Raw genomic sequence first — 18,167 nt, 5'->3', positions numbered from 1 at the left:
AAAGCCTTCTTGGGGGCAGCTCCTTTGGCTGGTGTAAATGTGAAACAAAAAGGTTCATTATTCTAAACACATTTGGGATGAAAAGAAACGGGTCTAAACCTTGGCCACTCTTTCCTTTGTGGAGACACTAACCATTTTTTTGGAAGCAGTGTTCAGAATGCAGTGTTCCAGCTATAATTCTTTTCTTGCTACAGTAGAGAGTTCATGCCTTAACTGCCACACGTACTGTACATTCAATGGAGGCATTGCAAAAGAATCTGAACGGGTGCCCTTACAACTACAATATTTTGAATCTCTGATCATGAAGTTGTCAACAAAGCCACTTTCCACCTTAGTTTGAGCCTACGTACGTAATGTGGGATTCGTTTCAAATTGTGATTTTACGTTAGGTGATTCTGACATGACACTTTGAAGGATTATACGCACAGGTAATATCTGATTTTGAAGACCCATCAGGACAACACTTATTCAACCCAAACACCTTAGGAAGTCTGCTTAAACTGTGTCAAATACATCACTGGCGCACACAGGAAAAGTCTGGTTGCCATGTTCCCCACAAACAAACATGCCATTCAGGTCTACAGTGTAGAACACTCTCCTGTGTTTTGTTGAAGGTCCCAGAGCCATAACCAAAAACAATGCAGTGTGCAGCATTACGAAAGGCACCCTACCGCGAGCATGGAACATATCATCAGAATGAAAACAAGGCAATGTTTAAATGTTTGTGTGCAGCAGAGCTAAGCAGATGCCAATATGGGCCAAAGATCCCTGCTGATCTCTAATCTTTCCAGGGATTTACCATAGACCTCACTACCTCATAGACCTCCAGGTAGTAAAAAAGTGGATCTACAAACCTCCCAACACAATTACACTAACCAAAAAAAAAGTGGCTTTACAATTGCAAAACCCTGTGGAGTTTCTCTTTAACCATCACTAAATCCCACACTGCTCTAGCTGTATACAATTATACCTATGTTTCCCTCCACGACAAAAGTATTGCGTGAACAGCAGTCTCCACGTTAACAGTTCATAAACACAGTCTTTATGATGCTTACCTTCAAGTCTCTGTGTACAATTAGCTTTTGATGACAATACTGAACAGCGGAAACAATCTGTAAACACAAGATCACATACGTTGTCAAAGCGATACCACACCATCTAACACACCTAAACAAAATAGTGGGCAAAACATGCGATATGAAGGAAAACACTTTAATATATTTAATAAACATGAGTTATAGAAAGTGAATTACTTTATATAATTAATATGTATACACCTTACTCAAATTTGGGGGAGGAGGACAGCTTGTCTTGGCATTTGCAGGCTAAGATTATAGGCTTCGGGTGTTGATGCGTAATTCACAGGCCAGTGACAATCGTCACTTTGTTTCGGCACCCATTTTTTGGCTTTCCTGGATAGCCTCACCTGTGAGACTTCCAGGAAAGTTCTGATGTCACTAGGGCTGAAACAACGAATCGATAAAATTGATAATCGATAACGGAAATTGTTGTCAACGATCGACTCGTTGTTGCAGCACTTGGCTCGCTTTACCTCCTCCGTGTTTCTCCGCTGAGCGCCAGATGTGATGCGCTTCAATTAAGAAATGGTGTCTGTCTGCTGTATAAAATTTTAAATACTTGAAGGTTGGAACGAGTGCATAGCTGAGGCAAGTGAGTGTGTATGGGAGACTGGGTGCAGGGCAAGGTGCTGGGGCCAAGTGTGGAGTAAAACTTTTTTTGGTATTAAAACTTAGTTTGAGAAATAATGTGTTTTGGGTTCTTGTACCTTTAAAATTTAGCTTTAATTATGTCAGTAAAATAAGGCGGATAGAGAAATGCCATTGTGATAAAGAGATAAGTGTTAATGACACATCTTAATGTAAATTATAAGTTTTTTTTTTTAAATAAACGAAAAATTAGCATATTGATTATTTTTATCCGATTAATCGAAAAAATAATCAGCCAACTAATAGATTATGAAAATAATAGTTAGTTGCAGCCTTAGATGCCACCTATTGTGGCAATTTTAAAGCAGCCTGTACATGTACACAAATTGTCATACATGTAGTTTAATTGCACTAGGAACATGTACCATGATCAAAACAGGACAAATTGCCAAACATGGTATTAGTGGTTTCAGAACTTTGTTTTTCATTTCTGACTTTTGAAGCACTGATTGGAGTAGTTTTCGCACAAAACTGAAGCTGTCGTTCTAGATACTAACCTGCCGGAATTTGGCACGAGCTTCTTTCTCTTTCATTCGACCATGAGCTACCAGATAGTCAAACACTTCGCCTAGGAGAAGACATAAGATGACAATATAAAAACAAGATAATATCAAATAAGCATCAATACTAAACCGACAAAAACTGAATGGAGCACTATTTGGTGAACAACAATAAATCACGAGCCTATGAAGTGCAAAAGAAGTGTGTAAAAAGACTAGCGATAGATAAGGCGTATGGGACAGAGGATGAGTAGGGGCATATACATGAAAAATAGAGATAAGAACACAAGGGCATGCTAGATAAAAACGTATCTTTAACCCCTTGACTGCTAACGACGGCATGGTGCCGTCGCTAGCAGTCCCAGTCAGGTGCTAACGACGGCACCATGCCGTCGCTAGCACTCTCCTACCTTGATGGGGGTCTGTGGACCCCCATCACCACCTACCCCGGCGATCTGCCACTCATTTTGAAGGGCATCACTGGGACCACCCGATCCGGCCGGTGACGTTGCGCGTAATGACGCGATGACGTCACCGCGCAACTTTATTGAAAACTGACAATTGTCAGTTTTCACGGTATGGGGGCATGCTGCTTAGATGCCTGTATCTCAGGCATCTGAGCAGCTACAGACCCCCAACATATACCGTTGGAAAGGTAATCGCCTCACCTTTCCAACGGTATAATGCTTGTAAAAAAAGTATAAAAAATATTATGTTAAAAAAATAAAAATGTACAAAAAAAGTAAAAAAAAATGATTTGGGGGTCTCTAAAGGCAGATAAATAAAGATCAAAGTTGCCTAGAGACCCCCAAATTAAATTATCTAAACATAAACTGGTTTAACTTTAAAAAAAAAAAAAAAGTTTAAGTATTCTAGCTAAATGATCACTGTGGTAGCCAATGTTACCACAGCGATCATATAGCTATAAAAAGTCACATTCCCTTTTTAAAAATGGCCGATACTAAATTTTAACCCCATGATCCCTTTGATCATGGAGTTAAATTTAGCCAATGGTAGAGGAAGGCAATTTTTGAAATCCAGAGGAACTGCAAAAATCAGCCGTATAGCCTGTAGTACGTAAGTTAACCATGTCATCCCTGGAGCCCCTTGCATTTTTACTGCAAAACTTATTTTTGCTGTAAAAGTGATGTTTTTCTCCCTTTACGATCATCTCTTTGGGATTGTAAGGGGAAAGAATGGTGTGTGTGCTTCTGCGAGTGAATGTATGGAAAGTATGGCGTGTGCTTCTGCGAGTGAATGGAGATATGAAAAGTGTGTGAATGGTCAGTAATTAGGGTTGAAGCCTTGACGTGGCATTACTGCTCACGTAAGAAGTTAAATTATGGCACAAAAAGTACATATTTTCAAAAACTACACCCCTCGGCGCATCAAATGAGGGGCTGCGTGTGTTTCTAGGACAAACCTGGAGTGCGCAAGACACAAATGAACATGTCGCTATGGTTAGAAAAAACATATTTTCTAGCCAAAGCGACATATTCCATCATTATCTGTGAACTTAACTTTTGTCCTAGAAATACATGTAACCCCTCATTTGAAGCTCCAAGGGGTGTAGTTTCTTGAAATGTGTACTTTATGTACCCTAATTTAACTTCCCAGATGTCTAGACCACCTTAACTTCAGATATGGCAGATTGGAGAATCTTGTTAAAAAATTGTCTTAAAACATTTAGGGGTGATGGCTGCATTTAGACAGCTCTAGACAGCTGGGAAGTTAAATTATGGTACATAAAGTATATATTTTCAGAAACTACACCCCTTGGCGCATCAAATGAGGGGCTGCATGTGTTTCTAGGACAAACCTGGAGTGCGGAAGACATAAATGAACTTGTCGCTTTTAATTTTATTTATTTTTTATTTTTATTTGTGTGATATTCACTTATTTGTTGTGCAAGTCAGATTTGTGATACAAATACAAATAAGACCTCATTTGCTGCAGCTGGGGGTGTAGTTTCTAAAAATATATAGTTTTGTTGGCATATTTTAACATCCCGGGCAGCTAGAGCTGTTTAATTGACGCAGCCATGCATTAAATTTAAAGATGAATTTTGTGATAGTCTTATAAATTTAACTTTTAGCAATAAAATATTAGAAAAACACAGTCTATTGTTCTCAATGTCTGTTTATTTTAGACCGGGTACCTACTACAAATATTTAGCAACACAGGTTTTGATATTAGAGTTTAGAAAAATAACATTACAAACTAGTTTTTATTGAGTTGGAAGTGAAAAATTACACTTTTTTCCCATTTTTGGTTGTATTTTGCAAATCTAATGAGACATACACATATAAAAATGGTATATTTGGAATCTGCTGGGTGTGCTGAAAAAAACAATATATGGTTTGTTTAGTTTATTCCCAAGAAATGTACTTGAAACGCCTTTAAACGTGAGATGCACCAAAATGCCGAAAACTAGCTTAGCACCAGGGTGTGAAATGGCTTAGCAGCCAAGGGGTTAATACAGTATTGGTGCATTAGACAAATGTCAGTGAAAAATTGGAAACATACCTCCACTGGCATATTCCATAACCAGATACAATGTCTTCTCTGTTTCTATAACCTCAAATAACTTAACTGAAAAAGATAAAATGAGACATAAAACATCAGTATGAAATCAAAAGTGGAGCACAGTTTAGGAGTGAAAAAAGTGAAAACAAGAACTCTTACCAATATTGGGGTGATTCAAAACCTTCATAATCCTCACTTCTCTGAATAGCTGGTAAAAGAAAAGATTGAGCAGAAAAAAAAAAAAGATTGAATCTTGCTGGATGCTCCCTCCCAGCAGCTGGTCCACAAATCCCCCAACACAGAAACAGAACTGTCACTGCAAACTAAGGACACTGATCTTGTCCAGTAGTCATACACGCGTTTTGATACCCAGTTATTGCCACTACATCTCCTCTATTCACTAGGATCATCTAACATAAGAGAAAGACTTGAAAGTCCATTTACAGTAATACAACCAAAAAACCCCCAAAATACTGTTTTGAGAGTTACCGTATTGGCTCGAATATAGGCCGCACTTTTTTCCCCCACTTTAAGTTTTTAAAGTGGGGGTGCGGCCTATATTCGGGGTCTAGCGCCCGACGCCTGGGACATGCAGTCCCGGGCGCCGGGCAGGCAGCGGGGTTAAGATACAGATCCCCCGCAGCGGTGCAGGGGACCTGCATCCTTCTCCCCGATACGCTCAGACAGCCTCCCCTGCCAGCACTTCCCACGGGGGGGGGGTGCCGGCACGGGAGGTTATCTAAGCGTTTTACCTCTGCCCACCCCCGACTTACCGGAGCAGACTCCCGGGTGTCTTGCGGGGCCGGCGGGAGACATCTACGCAATACGCGCATGCAACTTCCGGTACCGGAAGTTGCATACGCGTATTGCGTAGATGTCCCTCGCCGGCCCCGCAAGACACCCGGGAGTCTGCTCCGGTAAGTCGAGGAGGGGGGGGGGGCAGAGGAGGACAGCGGCAGCGTATCTCGGGGAGGGAGGACAGCGGCAGCGTATCTCGGGGAGGGAGGACAGCGGCAGCGTATCTCGGGGAGGGAGGACAGCGGCAGCGTATCGCGGGGAGGGAGGACAGCGGCAGCGTATCGCGGGGAGGGAGGACAGCGGCAGCGTATCGCGGGGAGGGAGGACAGCGGCAGCGTATCGCGGGGAGGGAGGACAGCGGCAGCGTATCGCGGGGAGGGAGGACAGCGGCAGCGTATCGCGGGGAGGGAGGACAGCGGCAGCGTATCGCGGGGAGGGAGGACAGCGGCAGCGTATCGCGGGGAGGGAGGACAGCGGCAGCGTATCGCGGGGAGGGAGGACAGCGGCAGCGTATCGCGGGGAGGGAGGACAGCGGCAGCGTATCGCGGGGAGGGAGGACAGCGGCAGCGTATCTCGGGGAGGGAGGACAGCGGCAGCGTATCTCGGGGAGGGAGGACAGCGGTAGCGTATCTCGGGGAGGGAGGACAGTGGTAGCGTATCTCGGGGGGGGGGGGACAGAGTGGCAGCATATTTTTTTTGGTGCTTTTTTAAAGAAAAAAAACTTTTTCTTTAAAAAAGCACCAAACTTTTAGGGTGCGGCCTATATACGGGGGCGGCCTATATCCGAGCCAATACGGTATATGGATTCTAAAGATTGTCTAACATTCAACATTTCTGATGGAACCTGAATTAAATCATTCTCATAACCCGCTATCTACTAAAGCTGCATAAATCCCTTATAATATTAATTACCTTTTGCAGACTAGAAGAGTTCAACTGAGTTTTGTCGATAATTTTTACAGCAACCTAAAAAAAGAAAAAGTATTACACACACGTTATACAGAAATCATTTAACGATTGCTACTATGCACATATATAGTAAGCACTCGGCTTGAATATCTAGTCCCAAAGAACATACATAATTCTTAAACTGCCCTTTTGTAGAGAAAACCAAAGCATTGCATGTGACATAGTATAGCCTAGCTGCATATTGTACATTAAATTACGTAGTTTATGGTTATGTGAAGGATCAGTGATGGAGCCCAACATTTTTCAACCACACAGATGTACTGAAATTTGACTTCTTAAAATTATGTGAACATGGACCAAAGAATGCCCAAACAAAAGGAGTGTTGCCAGTTCTGGTGTTACTAATTTCAGTTAATTACATGTGTATAAGACAACAGACTTCACCATCCTTCCTTCTCACCTCTTTTCCAGTCAGCACATGGCGAGCAAGCTTGACCTTGGCAAAGTTGCCTTTTCCAATTGTTTTTAGGAGTCTATAATTTCCAATGTGGGGTTGCTCATCAGCAGTAGTCGCAACTGAGGTACGCCCTCGCAGCATGTTGGGTTTACCACTACTTCCCCCACTATTAGACTTGGAGTCACTGTGACCCAAAGTTGGCTGCAACAGAAAGGAGATTGGGAGGTTAAGGTGTGGTAAACCTGTCAGAGCAGATTAATAAACTCAGCAAGTGAACAATACAGAAGGGAAACAATTAAGAGTTACATACACTGGAAAATCTAACGCCTAACTAAACGGTAAAAAAGAGCTGCTGCATATACACACACGCTACCTATACACACACATGTACTTGTATAACTAGAGCATATATAATAAAAGAAAACAAAAAAAGATTAAAATAAACTACCACAGAAATACATAATATGTATTTAACCAACAGTTATTTTGTCCACCGTGCTCCCCTAACATTACATTATTTAATTTTGGTGTATATTGCCACTTTTTTTTTTTTAGCCAAACAAAAACCCATGTGCACTAAGGATGGGCTTGACAACTATGCTCTATACACAGAGCCAGCCACAAAACGCAGCACTCAGGAGCTGCTCTTTTACTGCAAGGTCTTAACCACGGCGCCCACCAGTACATAGGAACAAAACCATCTCTGCATAAATTAGGTTTGTGTGACCAGCAGGTAAAAGCCAAGGCATCAGGTTGCCTTTGCTAGTCGCCCTGTACCAAGAACTGCATGCTCTCAAGTGCAAAGGTTCTTAGGGAACTGGCAGAAAATGACTTTCAACACATTCTATATAACCTACTAGAACCCTGATGGCTACATTAGAAACTGCATTGCAATAACAGGGATTCTTCAAAATATCACAGGACCAATCGATTTAGCACAAATACCGCTCTGTATCACCAAGCAATAAAAAGTAAGGGAACATGGTAAGACATCGAGGTACAGCTTTGAGGATAATAGTTAGGGCTTTCATTCACTTTCACACCTCAATCAGATGGCATTTCGCCCCAATATTATATATATATATATATATATATATATATATATATATATATATATATATATATATATATATATATATATATATATATATATATATATATATTTTTTTTTTTTTTTTAAAGAAAAATGAAAAAGTGTTCCACAAGAGTTCCTGTGTAACATATAACGTGACTAAAATCTCTAAGCCTTTGAAACATTACATGGATCTATGATCTATCCATCCAAAACACGCATTAAGTTTTAATCCAAAATGCATTAATAAAGTTAACATGTTGTAATGTTTGCTTCTTTTCTGTTGCCGCTCAGAATACCTTTACTTTGAGGAATTTCAAACTCTGCCAAACCGTAAATTATAGAAAGTTTAATTAGTCCAAGGAATAAAAGGGGGAGGGGAAACCTACACACTTTTATGAGTAATTGGTAGCCCTCATACAAAGGAGTTTATGTCCTTTAGTGCTCAAGTTGCAATTTCCACCGTTGAAAATCACTCATAACCTGTTTTTTGGTTAATACGACAAATACATTTTTACTTTATATTCAATAAAACTCTTAAACGGTAAACTCTTCCTTTACCTCAAAGACATATGCGCTGTCATAGTTGAAGCATAAAGGGACTTTAAGGGTCTTGATCCACAAATTCATATGAATTCTAATGCTACCAAGGTGGGGTGGCACATTAGTGTATTAACCCCTTAATGACAGAGCTGGGTTTTTTTTTTGTTTATTTTTTTAGCTGTAATTTGTCTTGTCATTTTCGGTTCCTGCTCAGGTTATGCATTTTTTTGCAGAAGCGTTTTCTTCAGACAATTTTAACCCTTTCCATGCACAAATTCTACCACTAGGCTGTCAAACTTTGTGGTAGTAATATGTTTGCTTTTATTTTTCACACATATTTTACTAGGTATGAATTTACAGCTCCTGGTATATGTCACTGTCAAACACTCCAAATATGTGTTGAGCAACATCTCGAGTACAGCGTTTGAATGTACATGCCCCAAATATGGCCTATCAGTTTTTCAACTTGGAATTTTGAAATGTGGAAAAATTCTGCCCTCCTGTCCTATTTGGGACATCTTTGAGCCCAGCCAATTAATTTACCCAATAAAATCAAACAAGATTGTTTAGGCTTAGGAGGTGATTGGGATATTTTTCCATAACATGCTTTTTAAGTCTGTTGTCAGTGGGTTACAGACATAAGTAGGACATACAACTAAATTTTTTGTATTTTGAGTATTAAATTTGTGAGCTGACCAATCCTTATTTTAGCTCTCACCTTTGGCATTTTAGTTATTTAATAAAACAAATGCCAAAGGTGAGAGCTTTGGGAGAGCTAATGTAACATCGTGAGATTCCACTGCACAGAAATTCACAGTCTAACTACAACAAAATAATCAGTGTTTCAAATGAGGACTATTTCCTGAAATAGGAGTTAAACAGCAACGTGCTGAAAAAAGCTTAGCTAGTCATGTAAAGCTGTAAGAGACAAGCCTAAGCAAGAAGGATTACATATCTGCAGATCACATACAAACATGACTGATTGCAAATTGCAGAGGGAAAAGCAGAAGGGGCTGTGGGAGAACAGACAGTCATTAGTACACTCACTCACTATTCAAAGCAGTGAGTGGGCTGAGCAAAAAAAAAAAAAAAAAAGATGTGTGAGGAATTTGAGCATTGGTCATATGAGGAAATGCATGCCCTGCCCTGAATAAGGAAAGCGGGTACTTAAAGGGCAGGGCTGTACCAGTTAAGCGAGGCCCAGCTGACATCACCAAATTACAGCCAGAGATCCCAAAACCTGTTAGTGACCACCAGAGGGTGCAAGTAGACATGCAGGGTGAAACTGTGATATCTTCCTAAGACATAACTTTTCTCAATCTCATACATTATTCCAACCTGGAAGCCTTTGGGAAATCAGAAAAAGTCATATGCAACATAGTCACATAAATACTGGTGAAGTAAATGACTTCCCACAACTTTACACACTACATTGTGTAAAACATGGCTTTTTTTTCAACAATGTGTGTTACATTACAAGTCGGCTAAGACTGGTACCACCTCTTCAGGTCCAGCTAAGGAACTAAGCAACTATTGAACACCCCTGAATAAAACTAAATATCCCCTGCTCTTCTTCTTTAGGTAAATTACAAAACCACACACCTCAAGACACCTCCCCCCAAGGACATACTGCTAGGTCAGCACTCTCAGGCTCAACACAGTTGAGTCTGAGCATGAGTGGTGATCTGGCTATTGCACCTCTTACCCGAGTTTTGCCTAAAGGCTGTCTTGTTCAACGGGCAATTACTTTTAAGGGATCCATGTATAAAGTGGATATAGAGGCAAAGGTGATAATTGTTAGCCTTATTTGCATGCGCCTACCCAGAATCCCTTGTGGTTGTGGCAGCACCATGAGATTTCTGAGGGAAAAACAAGCCTTCTACACACATATATACATATACACACATATATACATATATATATACACATACATATATATATATATACATATATATATATATATATACACATACATATACATACATATACATACACACACCGTATTTGCTCGATTATAAGACAACGCCCCAAATCTGAATATTGATTTAGGAAAAAAAGAAAGCCCGAATATAAGACGAGCCTATAGGAAAAAAGTTTAACCAGTAAATGTTAATTCATCTAAGCTATTTTTTTTAATAAAGGCTATGATTGAGAAAAATATTTTGGTTTTATTTCCTTCTATTTTCCAACCTGCCCCCCAGTTATGCACATCTGCCCCAGAAATGCCTTTTAACCCTCTAAATGCCACTGTGCCCCATGATATGCCTTTTGACCCCTATGTGCCACTGCCTCCAGAAATGCCTTATACCCCTATATGCCACTGGCATTTAGAGGGGTAAAAGGCATATTATGGGGAAGAGTGGCATATAGGGAGGTTTAAGGCATTCAGGAGGAAGAGTGGCGTATAGATGGTTAAAAGGCATTGCTGGAGGCAGAGTGGCATTAAGGGGGTTAAAAGGGATTTCACAGAGCACTCTGCCTCCAGAAATGCATTATGCCCCCCATTTAACACTCCCCCGCCCCCCCCCCCCAAAACTTACCGGTGCTGCTGACTTCCCTGTAATGTAGCCGGGGCAGCGTGTAGATCTCTGACAGTCGGGGAAGGTCTGCGCGATGGACGCAGACAACCCCCGCTGCAGCGGAAGTTGTCAACGCGAATCGCTTAGACATCTACACACTGCCCCAGCTACACACCGGGGACTCAGAAGTACCGGTAAGTGTGTGTGTGTGGGGGGGCAGGAGGATCCAGGTCCCCTGCAGCTGCGGCGGATCTGGATCTTAGTCGTCTCATAGTCAGACCTATTTGAGGTCTGATTATAAGAAGACCCCGATTATAAGACGAGGGGTATTTTTCCGAGCATTTGCTCTGAAAAAAAACCTTGTCTTATAATCGAGCAAATACGGTATATATATATATATATATATATATATATATATATATATATATATATATATATATATATATATATATATATTTATTTATTTAGAGTTAGTGGGTATGTGTTAGTGTATGTTGCTGGATAGTGTGCACATGTATATAAAAGTGGTATTAGCGTGTGCATGTAGTGTTTAGTTTGTTACTGTATGGCATTAGCATTACTGTGTATGGTTGTGCATGTGATAGCGTGTGTACGGTGTAAGTATATATAGTGCTAGCATATGATGTTGTCTTGAGTTTGTGCGTGTCAGCGTATGGTGTTGGAATGTCAGGGGTGAGCATAGGGTTATTAGCACCTGGGTGGAGCTGGAGAAAGAGTGTTTGTCTAAGTATACAGTGGAAGAGTAAATGTTAAATCGAGTTTGCGTGGGCCTTAAAGATATTTTGCGCCTTGGCGCCCTAAACTCTAGGCTTGCCCCTGTTCTTATAAAAGGTGTGGTTATGGAAAGATCTTAAGGTTGAGTGGTGGTGTAGCAATGGGTGGGACAGTGGGATGGACATGGGGCCCTACGTGTTCTAGATTTTGGATGAAGGTCCTGTAGATAGATAGATAATATATATATATATATATATATATATATAGAGCTGAAACAACGAATCGATAAAATCGATAATAATTGATAACGGAAATCATCGATAACGATTTCCGTTATCGATTAATCGAGTGATCAATTCGTTGTTGGAGCACTCGGCTCCTTTTACTTACCTCCGCGAGCGTTCCCCGCTTCTGCTACACGCTCTGCAGTCTCCGCCTTCTTTTAGCTACGTGACGGATGTGACGCGTTCCGGAGGTAAGTATTCTTCATGTCTATGTGCACGGATCGCACAGAGCGAATCGCTCTGTGCGAATGGAGCCACTCGCACAGAGCGGTTCGCTCTGTGCGAGTGGCTCCACTCGCACAGAGCGGTTCGCTCTGTGCGAGTGGCTCCATTCGCACAGAGCGGTTCGCTCTGTGCGAGTGGCTGCATTCGCACAGAGCGGTTCGCTCTGTGCGAGTGGCTCCATTCGCACAGAGCGGTTCGCTCTGTGCGAGTGGCTCCATTCGCACAGAGCGGTTCGCTCTGTGCGAGTGGCTCCATTCGCACAGAGCGGTTCGTGAGTGTGGGTGCAGGGCAGAGTGGGGGTGGGGGTGCAGGGCAGAGTGGGGGTGGGGGTGCAGGGCAGAGTGGGGGTGGGGGGTGCAGGGCAGAGTGGGGGTGGGGATGCAGGGTGTGAGTGTGGGTGCAGAGCAGAGTGGGAGACTGGGTGCAGGGCAGAGTGGGGGTGGGGATGCAGGGCAGGGTGTGAGTGTGGGTGCAGGGCAGAGTGAGAGACTGGGTGCAGGGGCACAGTGCAAAGTGCTGGGTGCAAAGTGCCAGTGCTGGGTGCAAAGTGCCAGGGCTGGGTGCAAAGTGCTGGGTGCAAAGTGCCAGGGCTGGGTGCAAAGTGCAAAGTGCTGGTGCAAAGTGCTGAATGCTGGGTGCAAAGTGCTGGATGCAAAGTGCCAGGGCTGGGGCAAAGTGCTGGGTGCAAAGTGCTGGGTGCAAAGTGCCAGGGCTGGGTGCAAAGTGCTGGGTGCAAAGTGCTGGGTGCAAAGTGCAAAGTGCTGGGGCAAAGTTTCTTGAACAGTAATAGTCCACCTCTTTTCAGAATGTTTGGGGTTATTTTGTTTCATAAATATTGTGTTTGGGTTCTTGTACTTTGAAAATATTGTTTTTTATTACATCATAACAAAATAAGAATGTTAATGTAAATTTTAAGTTGTTTTTTAACATCCAGTTCATTAAATTCTTTTAAATAAACGAAAAATTTGCATATTGTTTTTTTTTATCCGATTAATCGAAAAAATAATCGGCCGATTAATCGATTATTAAAATAATCGTTAGTTGCAGCCCTATATATATATATATCTATCTATATCTATATCTTTATCTATATCTATATATGAAGATACGTTTCTTTGGAAGTTGTGTTGTGTTTCTAGGCTGCATGGACGCAGTGAAATAGAAGTTAGTTCTTAATATAATCTATAAATTAAACATTTCTTAAAGCAAATGTGAATTGGGTCAAAGCACATTTAAAATCACATCACCACATGGTATTTAAATCAATGTCAGGAGTGATGTAGATATTGTTAAACTGCTACTATTACAACACATACACAGCCTTGTATATGTAAGCAAAACATAATACATACACTAAATATTTCCTAGCTTATCAGAATTTCTTAAGCCACTATAAATTAACAGCCATAATAGCCAGCAAAAAAACTAAGGTATAACAAACACACTAACCCTTATAAAACCCTGACACCATTCTTCTGAACCACAGTAGGAGAATGCATTCTATGTTATGCATATGCCCCACTGATAAATGCATAATAAGATGGTCCTGTTAACTTCCAATTCTTAAAAGATCATTTGAGAAGAGCTTGCATGTAAAAGCAATCTGCAGTGCCAGTTTGGGGCATTTTTCCTAGCACAAACAAAAATATATATTTTTTGTAGCCATGGAAACCAAATTACCATCTGTGCACCTTTGTCAGTGGGAGTGTTAGGGAGGGAACACTTCTTTATAAATAAGCAGCCTCCACAATATTTTTGTTTTTAAATGAATGGTTCCCAACAGTCTTTTGGATCAGGCTTCTGAGGTGCCGCTATTTACAGTGGATAGTACCCAGATTGAGACTTCTGTTCAAGGATCTGATGCTTTCCAAAAAACGTAATTTTAAATTACTATACTATAAACAAAACAAAAAAACATGCAATATATATATATATATGCAATATATAGTTCTTATGTGAATACCATGGTGGAAACGAAAGTTTTTTTTTTTTTCTAATGATCTGCGCAATCAATTGGTGTCCAGAAGAAATGTTTTGGCTAATGCAGCGGAACACCGCATTAACCCCTTCGGTCCCAGGGGGTTTTGGTACCTCAAAGCCTGGAGCAATTTTGCCATTTTTGCGGTATGTCGGTTCAGTGATTATTCTCCTTCCATGCGAACAGTGTACCCATGTAATCTATATACTGTATTTGCTTGATTATAAGACAAGGTTTTTTTCAGAGCAAATGCTCGGGGTCGTCATCTTATCAGACCTCAAATAGAGGTCTGACTAGGAGACTAAGATCCAGATCCCCCGCAGCGCTGCAGGGGACCTGGATCCCCCGTCTGGAAACCTCAGCTGCTGCCGGCACTTCCACCGGCGTCTTTCACAGAGCGGACGACAGCGGAGGATGCATATGCGCGTGCCTTCTCACTGCCGGGATAGCTCGCCCACTGCCGGGGAAGCAGAGCCGGTGGCACTGTGCCGTCACAAAGTCATTGGCGGATCCAGTAATTTTCTGGAGGAGGCGGGGCCTAGCGGGGTCACACAGAGTCATTGTGTAATCTCGTGGGAGCTGCAGTAAGCGCCTGCTGAGGCATCGCAGTGAGTGAAGTGACTTAGTTGCTTGTGTGTATATTAGCGTCTGGGTATCTAAGTGTCAGAGTGTGTAGGTAAGCAGGTATATTAGTGTCTGGGTGTGTAAGTGTCCCCCTATATGCCACTCTGCCCCATGTTACGCCTTTTAACCCCCTATATGCCACTCTGTCCCTTTGGGAAAAGGGGATTCCAGGTGCAGACACCTTCGTCTAGGGGTATTAATGCTCCCTAAGGTGTCTAACAGTCTGCATGCCACCTCTACAGTCTTGACCACATCTACATGCCTAAATGCATTGAGAGTTGCTGCCATGTGATTGGCTGATAAGCTATTTATGTTAACATATAGGTGTATCTAATAAAGTGGCACGTGAATGTTTAAAAAGTGTATTTTTATGAAAAATGCACACTTCCCAAATGTGGTGGGCGGGGTGGGGGTGGCTATCACTGTAATCAAGAGACGCTGCTGAACACATTAGGTTGTTTGACAGTGACCTATACCAGGAGCTGTACAGCCAAACCTGAAGTAGAATGTGGGGGTGGGGGTGAGGGGGGGCACAAAAAAAATGCTACTGCAGATTTTGATGAAGGCTGGTGGTAAAATGTGTGCATGGAGTTAAAATACCAGCATTTAAAATACCCTGGGGTGTCTAGTTTTCAAAAATATATGATTTGATGGGGTAAATTGAACTGACCGGCGTCAAAGATGTTCCAAATACCACATAAGGGGGCAGAATTACATGGTGTATTTTTAAACTCAGTAGAATCTATTTAGCAGGTTTTTTCATTAGCTTTTACAGATAAAATAAATTTTAAGTAAAAGTCAGTCCTTTTTTTCCCCTCAATTTCTCGCCATATTTTATATACAATCAAAATGACGACATTTAAAGAAAGCCCTTTTTGTCCGGAAAAAAAAAAACTATATAACTTGTGTGGGTTCAGTAAATGGGAAAGAATAAAATTAAAGCTAAACACAAAAAATAGCCATTGTCAGGAAGGGTTTAATATTCAACTTAAATTCAAACTATCAACTTCTCATACGCAGTAATAACTTACTCTCAATCATATACAGTATAAAGAAAAAATGACTTAACACTTCTATACAGAAATCTCTACCAGGGGCATTTGATAGGGGTGGTTTGTAGCATGAAAGATAGCAATATACACCTCTAAGACCGTGATCTTAGTATCTGTCAATAACACCTCAACTTAATTAAATTAGAAACACCACAAAAAAAATATATTTTTTAAACCAAACTGAGGTATATTATGCTCTTTAATGCACATATGGTACCTTTACATTTGTGTGGGGGAAGCTATAAAATACTTCAAAAATGATTTACCCTTTTGCCCACCACCCAAGGTATTTTTGGCATAAGAAATGTGTTTGGTCGAAGTCAGCTCCACCATTGGACTAGTATAACACTGTAGACAGACCCCCCTGTGCACACGCATTTAAAGTGCTTCCATTAATTCCGATAAGCCCTCTTTCCTGCCACTAAATGGTTGCTTCAAGAAGCCAATTGTCAAGAAATATCAGTAAACTAAGGCTAAATAACATATGATCATATCTCTCTTTTGTGAAAAATAATAAAATTCCTTATGATTACGTAATTGTCATTTCAGGGATGAAAATAAATGTCTAATACTAGCATATACAGGATTGGTATTTTTAATTCACACTAAGTAGACTCCCTGTAATGATAAATATTGAGCTAATGAACGCAAAGCAAAGCCAGATTAGTTTAGACATGTTCTGACAAGGAAAACATTTTTTTTCTATCAGTTAGCAACTAAATTCATTAATAAGATGATGTCAAGCACAGGCTTGAAACAAATAAAACACACGCAAGGACATTTGTAAGTAAAAGTCTATTTTTTAAGCCACTTACTCCAATATTAGAGATAGCTCACTTAAGATAATGCTTGTATTAACAGCAACACACAGTGGCAAGAAAAACTTAATGAACCCTAATTATTCATAAAATGTGATTTGATCTACATCTAAGTCAAAAACGTGTTTAAGCTAACACACTGAAGGGAGCCCTAGGGAGGGCACCAGGTAAACACAGGTGGAGACCGGTATGCAGGTATAAGACAGAAGTACCGGAGCCGAGCCTGGTACACAAAGGCTCAATCTCAGAATACCCAGGTCTGGTACATGAAGGGTCAATACACGAATAAAGGAGCAAGGCACGAAGGTCCAAACAGCACAATAACTGAGCACTGAATGAGTCTCAGTGCTCAGTTTTTGAATTGCCTGACAGTGGACGCCATGGCTACGTGCGTGACATCACTCTGGTGCGTTCCCCACCATCCTTGTCGGGGAGCGCATAAAGTTATGCCAGAGGGCGCACGCATGCATCTAGCAAATGGCGTGCCGCGAGTAGAGGAGGCGGATGGCGTGCCACGAGTGGAGGGGGCGCCGGACGCGACACGGGACCTGATGCTAAGGACGAGTGGGCGTCCCGGTAAGTAATGCGAACCGGGACCCTGATACACAGACAATGATAACCTTTCATGTCTTTAACACACCAATTACACATTCACAGTGCTGGTGGAAGTGAACCTTTGGATTTAATAACTGGTTGAACCTCCCCTGGCAGCCATAACCACAAACTCACGCTTCCAATAGCTGTGGATCAGACCTGCACAACGTTCAGGAAGAACTTTAGACCATTCTTCCTTACAGAACTGCTTATGCTCAGCCATACTCCTAGGTGTGAGCAGCTCTTGAGAGGCTCTAATGGGTTAAGGTCTGGGCCACTCCAAAGGGTGGATTTTCTTTATTTAAGTCATTCTGTAGAGTTACTTTAATGTTTAGGGTTATTGCCTTGCTGCATTACACAACTTCTACTGTGGTTCAGCTGGGGACAGCAATCCCGACATTCTGTATGATACAATAATAAACTTGGGAAAGAATTGTCTCCTCGACGATGGCAAGCTGTCCAGACCCAGAGACAGCAAAGCAGCTCTAAATCTTGATGCTCTCTCCATCACACTTCACCACCGACATGACTTTTCATTTTGCTATGTTGTGTTCTCTTTAAGACATACATGGTGTTGCTTGTTCTTGCCGACAAATTCAACCTTAGTTTCATCAGTCGACAAAATATTTACCCAATAGTGTTGTGGAGTGTCAAGGTGCTCTTTGGCAGACTTCAGGCGTACCTCGAGGCTCACATTGGAGAGCACTAGCTTCCTCTGTGGTTTCCTGCCTTGGACTCCATGCCTGTTCAATGTTTTGCAATTTGTAGACTTATGAACAGATGTTAATCAGTTCAAATTATTCCTT

At 41.5% G+C, this 18,167-nt stretch overlaps 1 protein-coding gene and 1 long non-coding RNA gene across 2 annotated transcripts in view; both read right to left on the bottom strand.

Annotated features, from left to right (window-relative positions):
• Positions 1–18,167, bottom strand: part of MARK2 (microtubule affinity regulating kinase 2) — an 86,368-nt gene that overhangs the window by 35,538 nt on the left and 32,663 nt on the right. Inside the window, exons 2-7 of the mRNA XM_053448703.1 lie at positions 6,921–7,118; positions 6,464–6,517; positions 4,913–4,961; positions 4,754–4,819; positions 2,225–2,295; positions 1,056–1,112 (exon numbers count right to left, since the gene is read on the bottom strand). Coding sequence (XP_053304678.1) covers positions 1,056–1,112; positions 2,225–2,295; positions 4,754–4,819; positions 4,913–4,961; positions 6,464–6,517; positions 6,921–7,118 — 495 coding nt within the window. The remainder of the gene's footprint in view (positions 1–1,055; positions 1,113–2,224; positions 2,296–4,753; positions 4,820–4,912; positions 4,962–6,463; positions 6,518–6,920; positions 7,119–18,167) is intronic.
• Positions 8,105–8,521, bottom strand: LOC128467168 (uncharacterized). The gene is made up of 2 exons (XR_008345693.1): positions 8,473–8,521; positions 8,105–8,433 (listed from the first exon to the last, which is right to left on the bottom strand). It is a non-coding gene; the product is annotated as an uncharacterized LOC128467168 (long non-coding RNA).

This window comes from Spea bombifrons, chromosome 10 (assembly GCF_027358695.1).
Source record: "Spea bombifrons isolate aSpeBom1 chromosome 10, aSpeBom1.2.pri, whole genome shotgun sequence".
NCBI classification, from domain to species: Eukaryota; Metazoa; Chordata; class Amphibia; order Anura; family Pelobatidae; genus Spea; species Spea bombifrons.
This window is presented reverse-complemented; position numbering and strand designations above follow the sequence as displayed.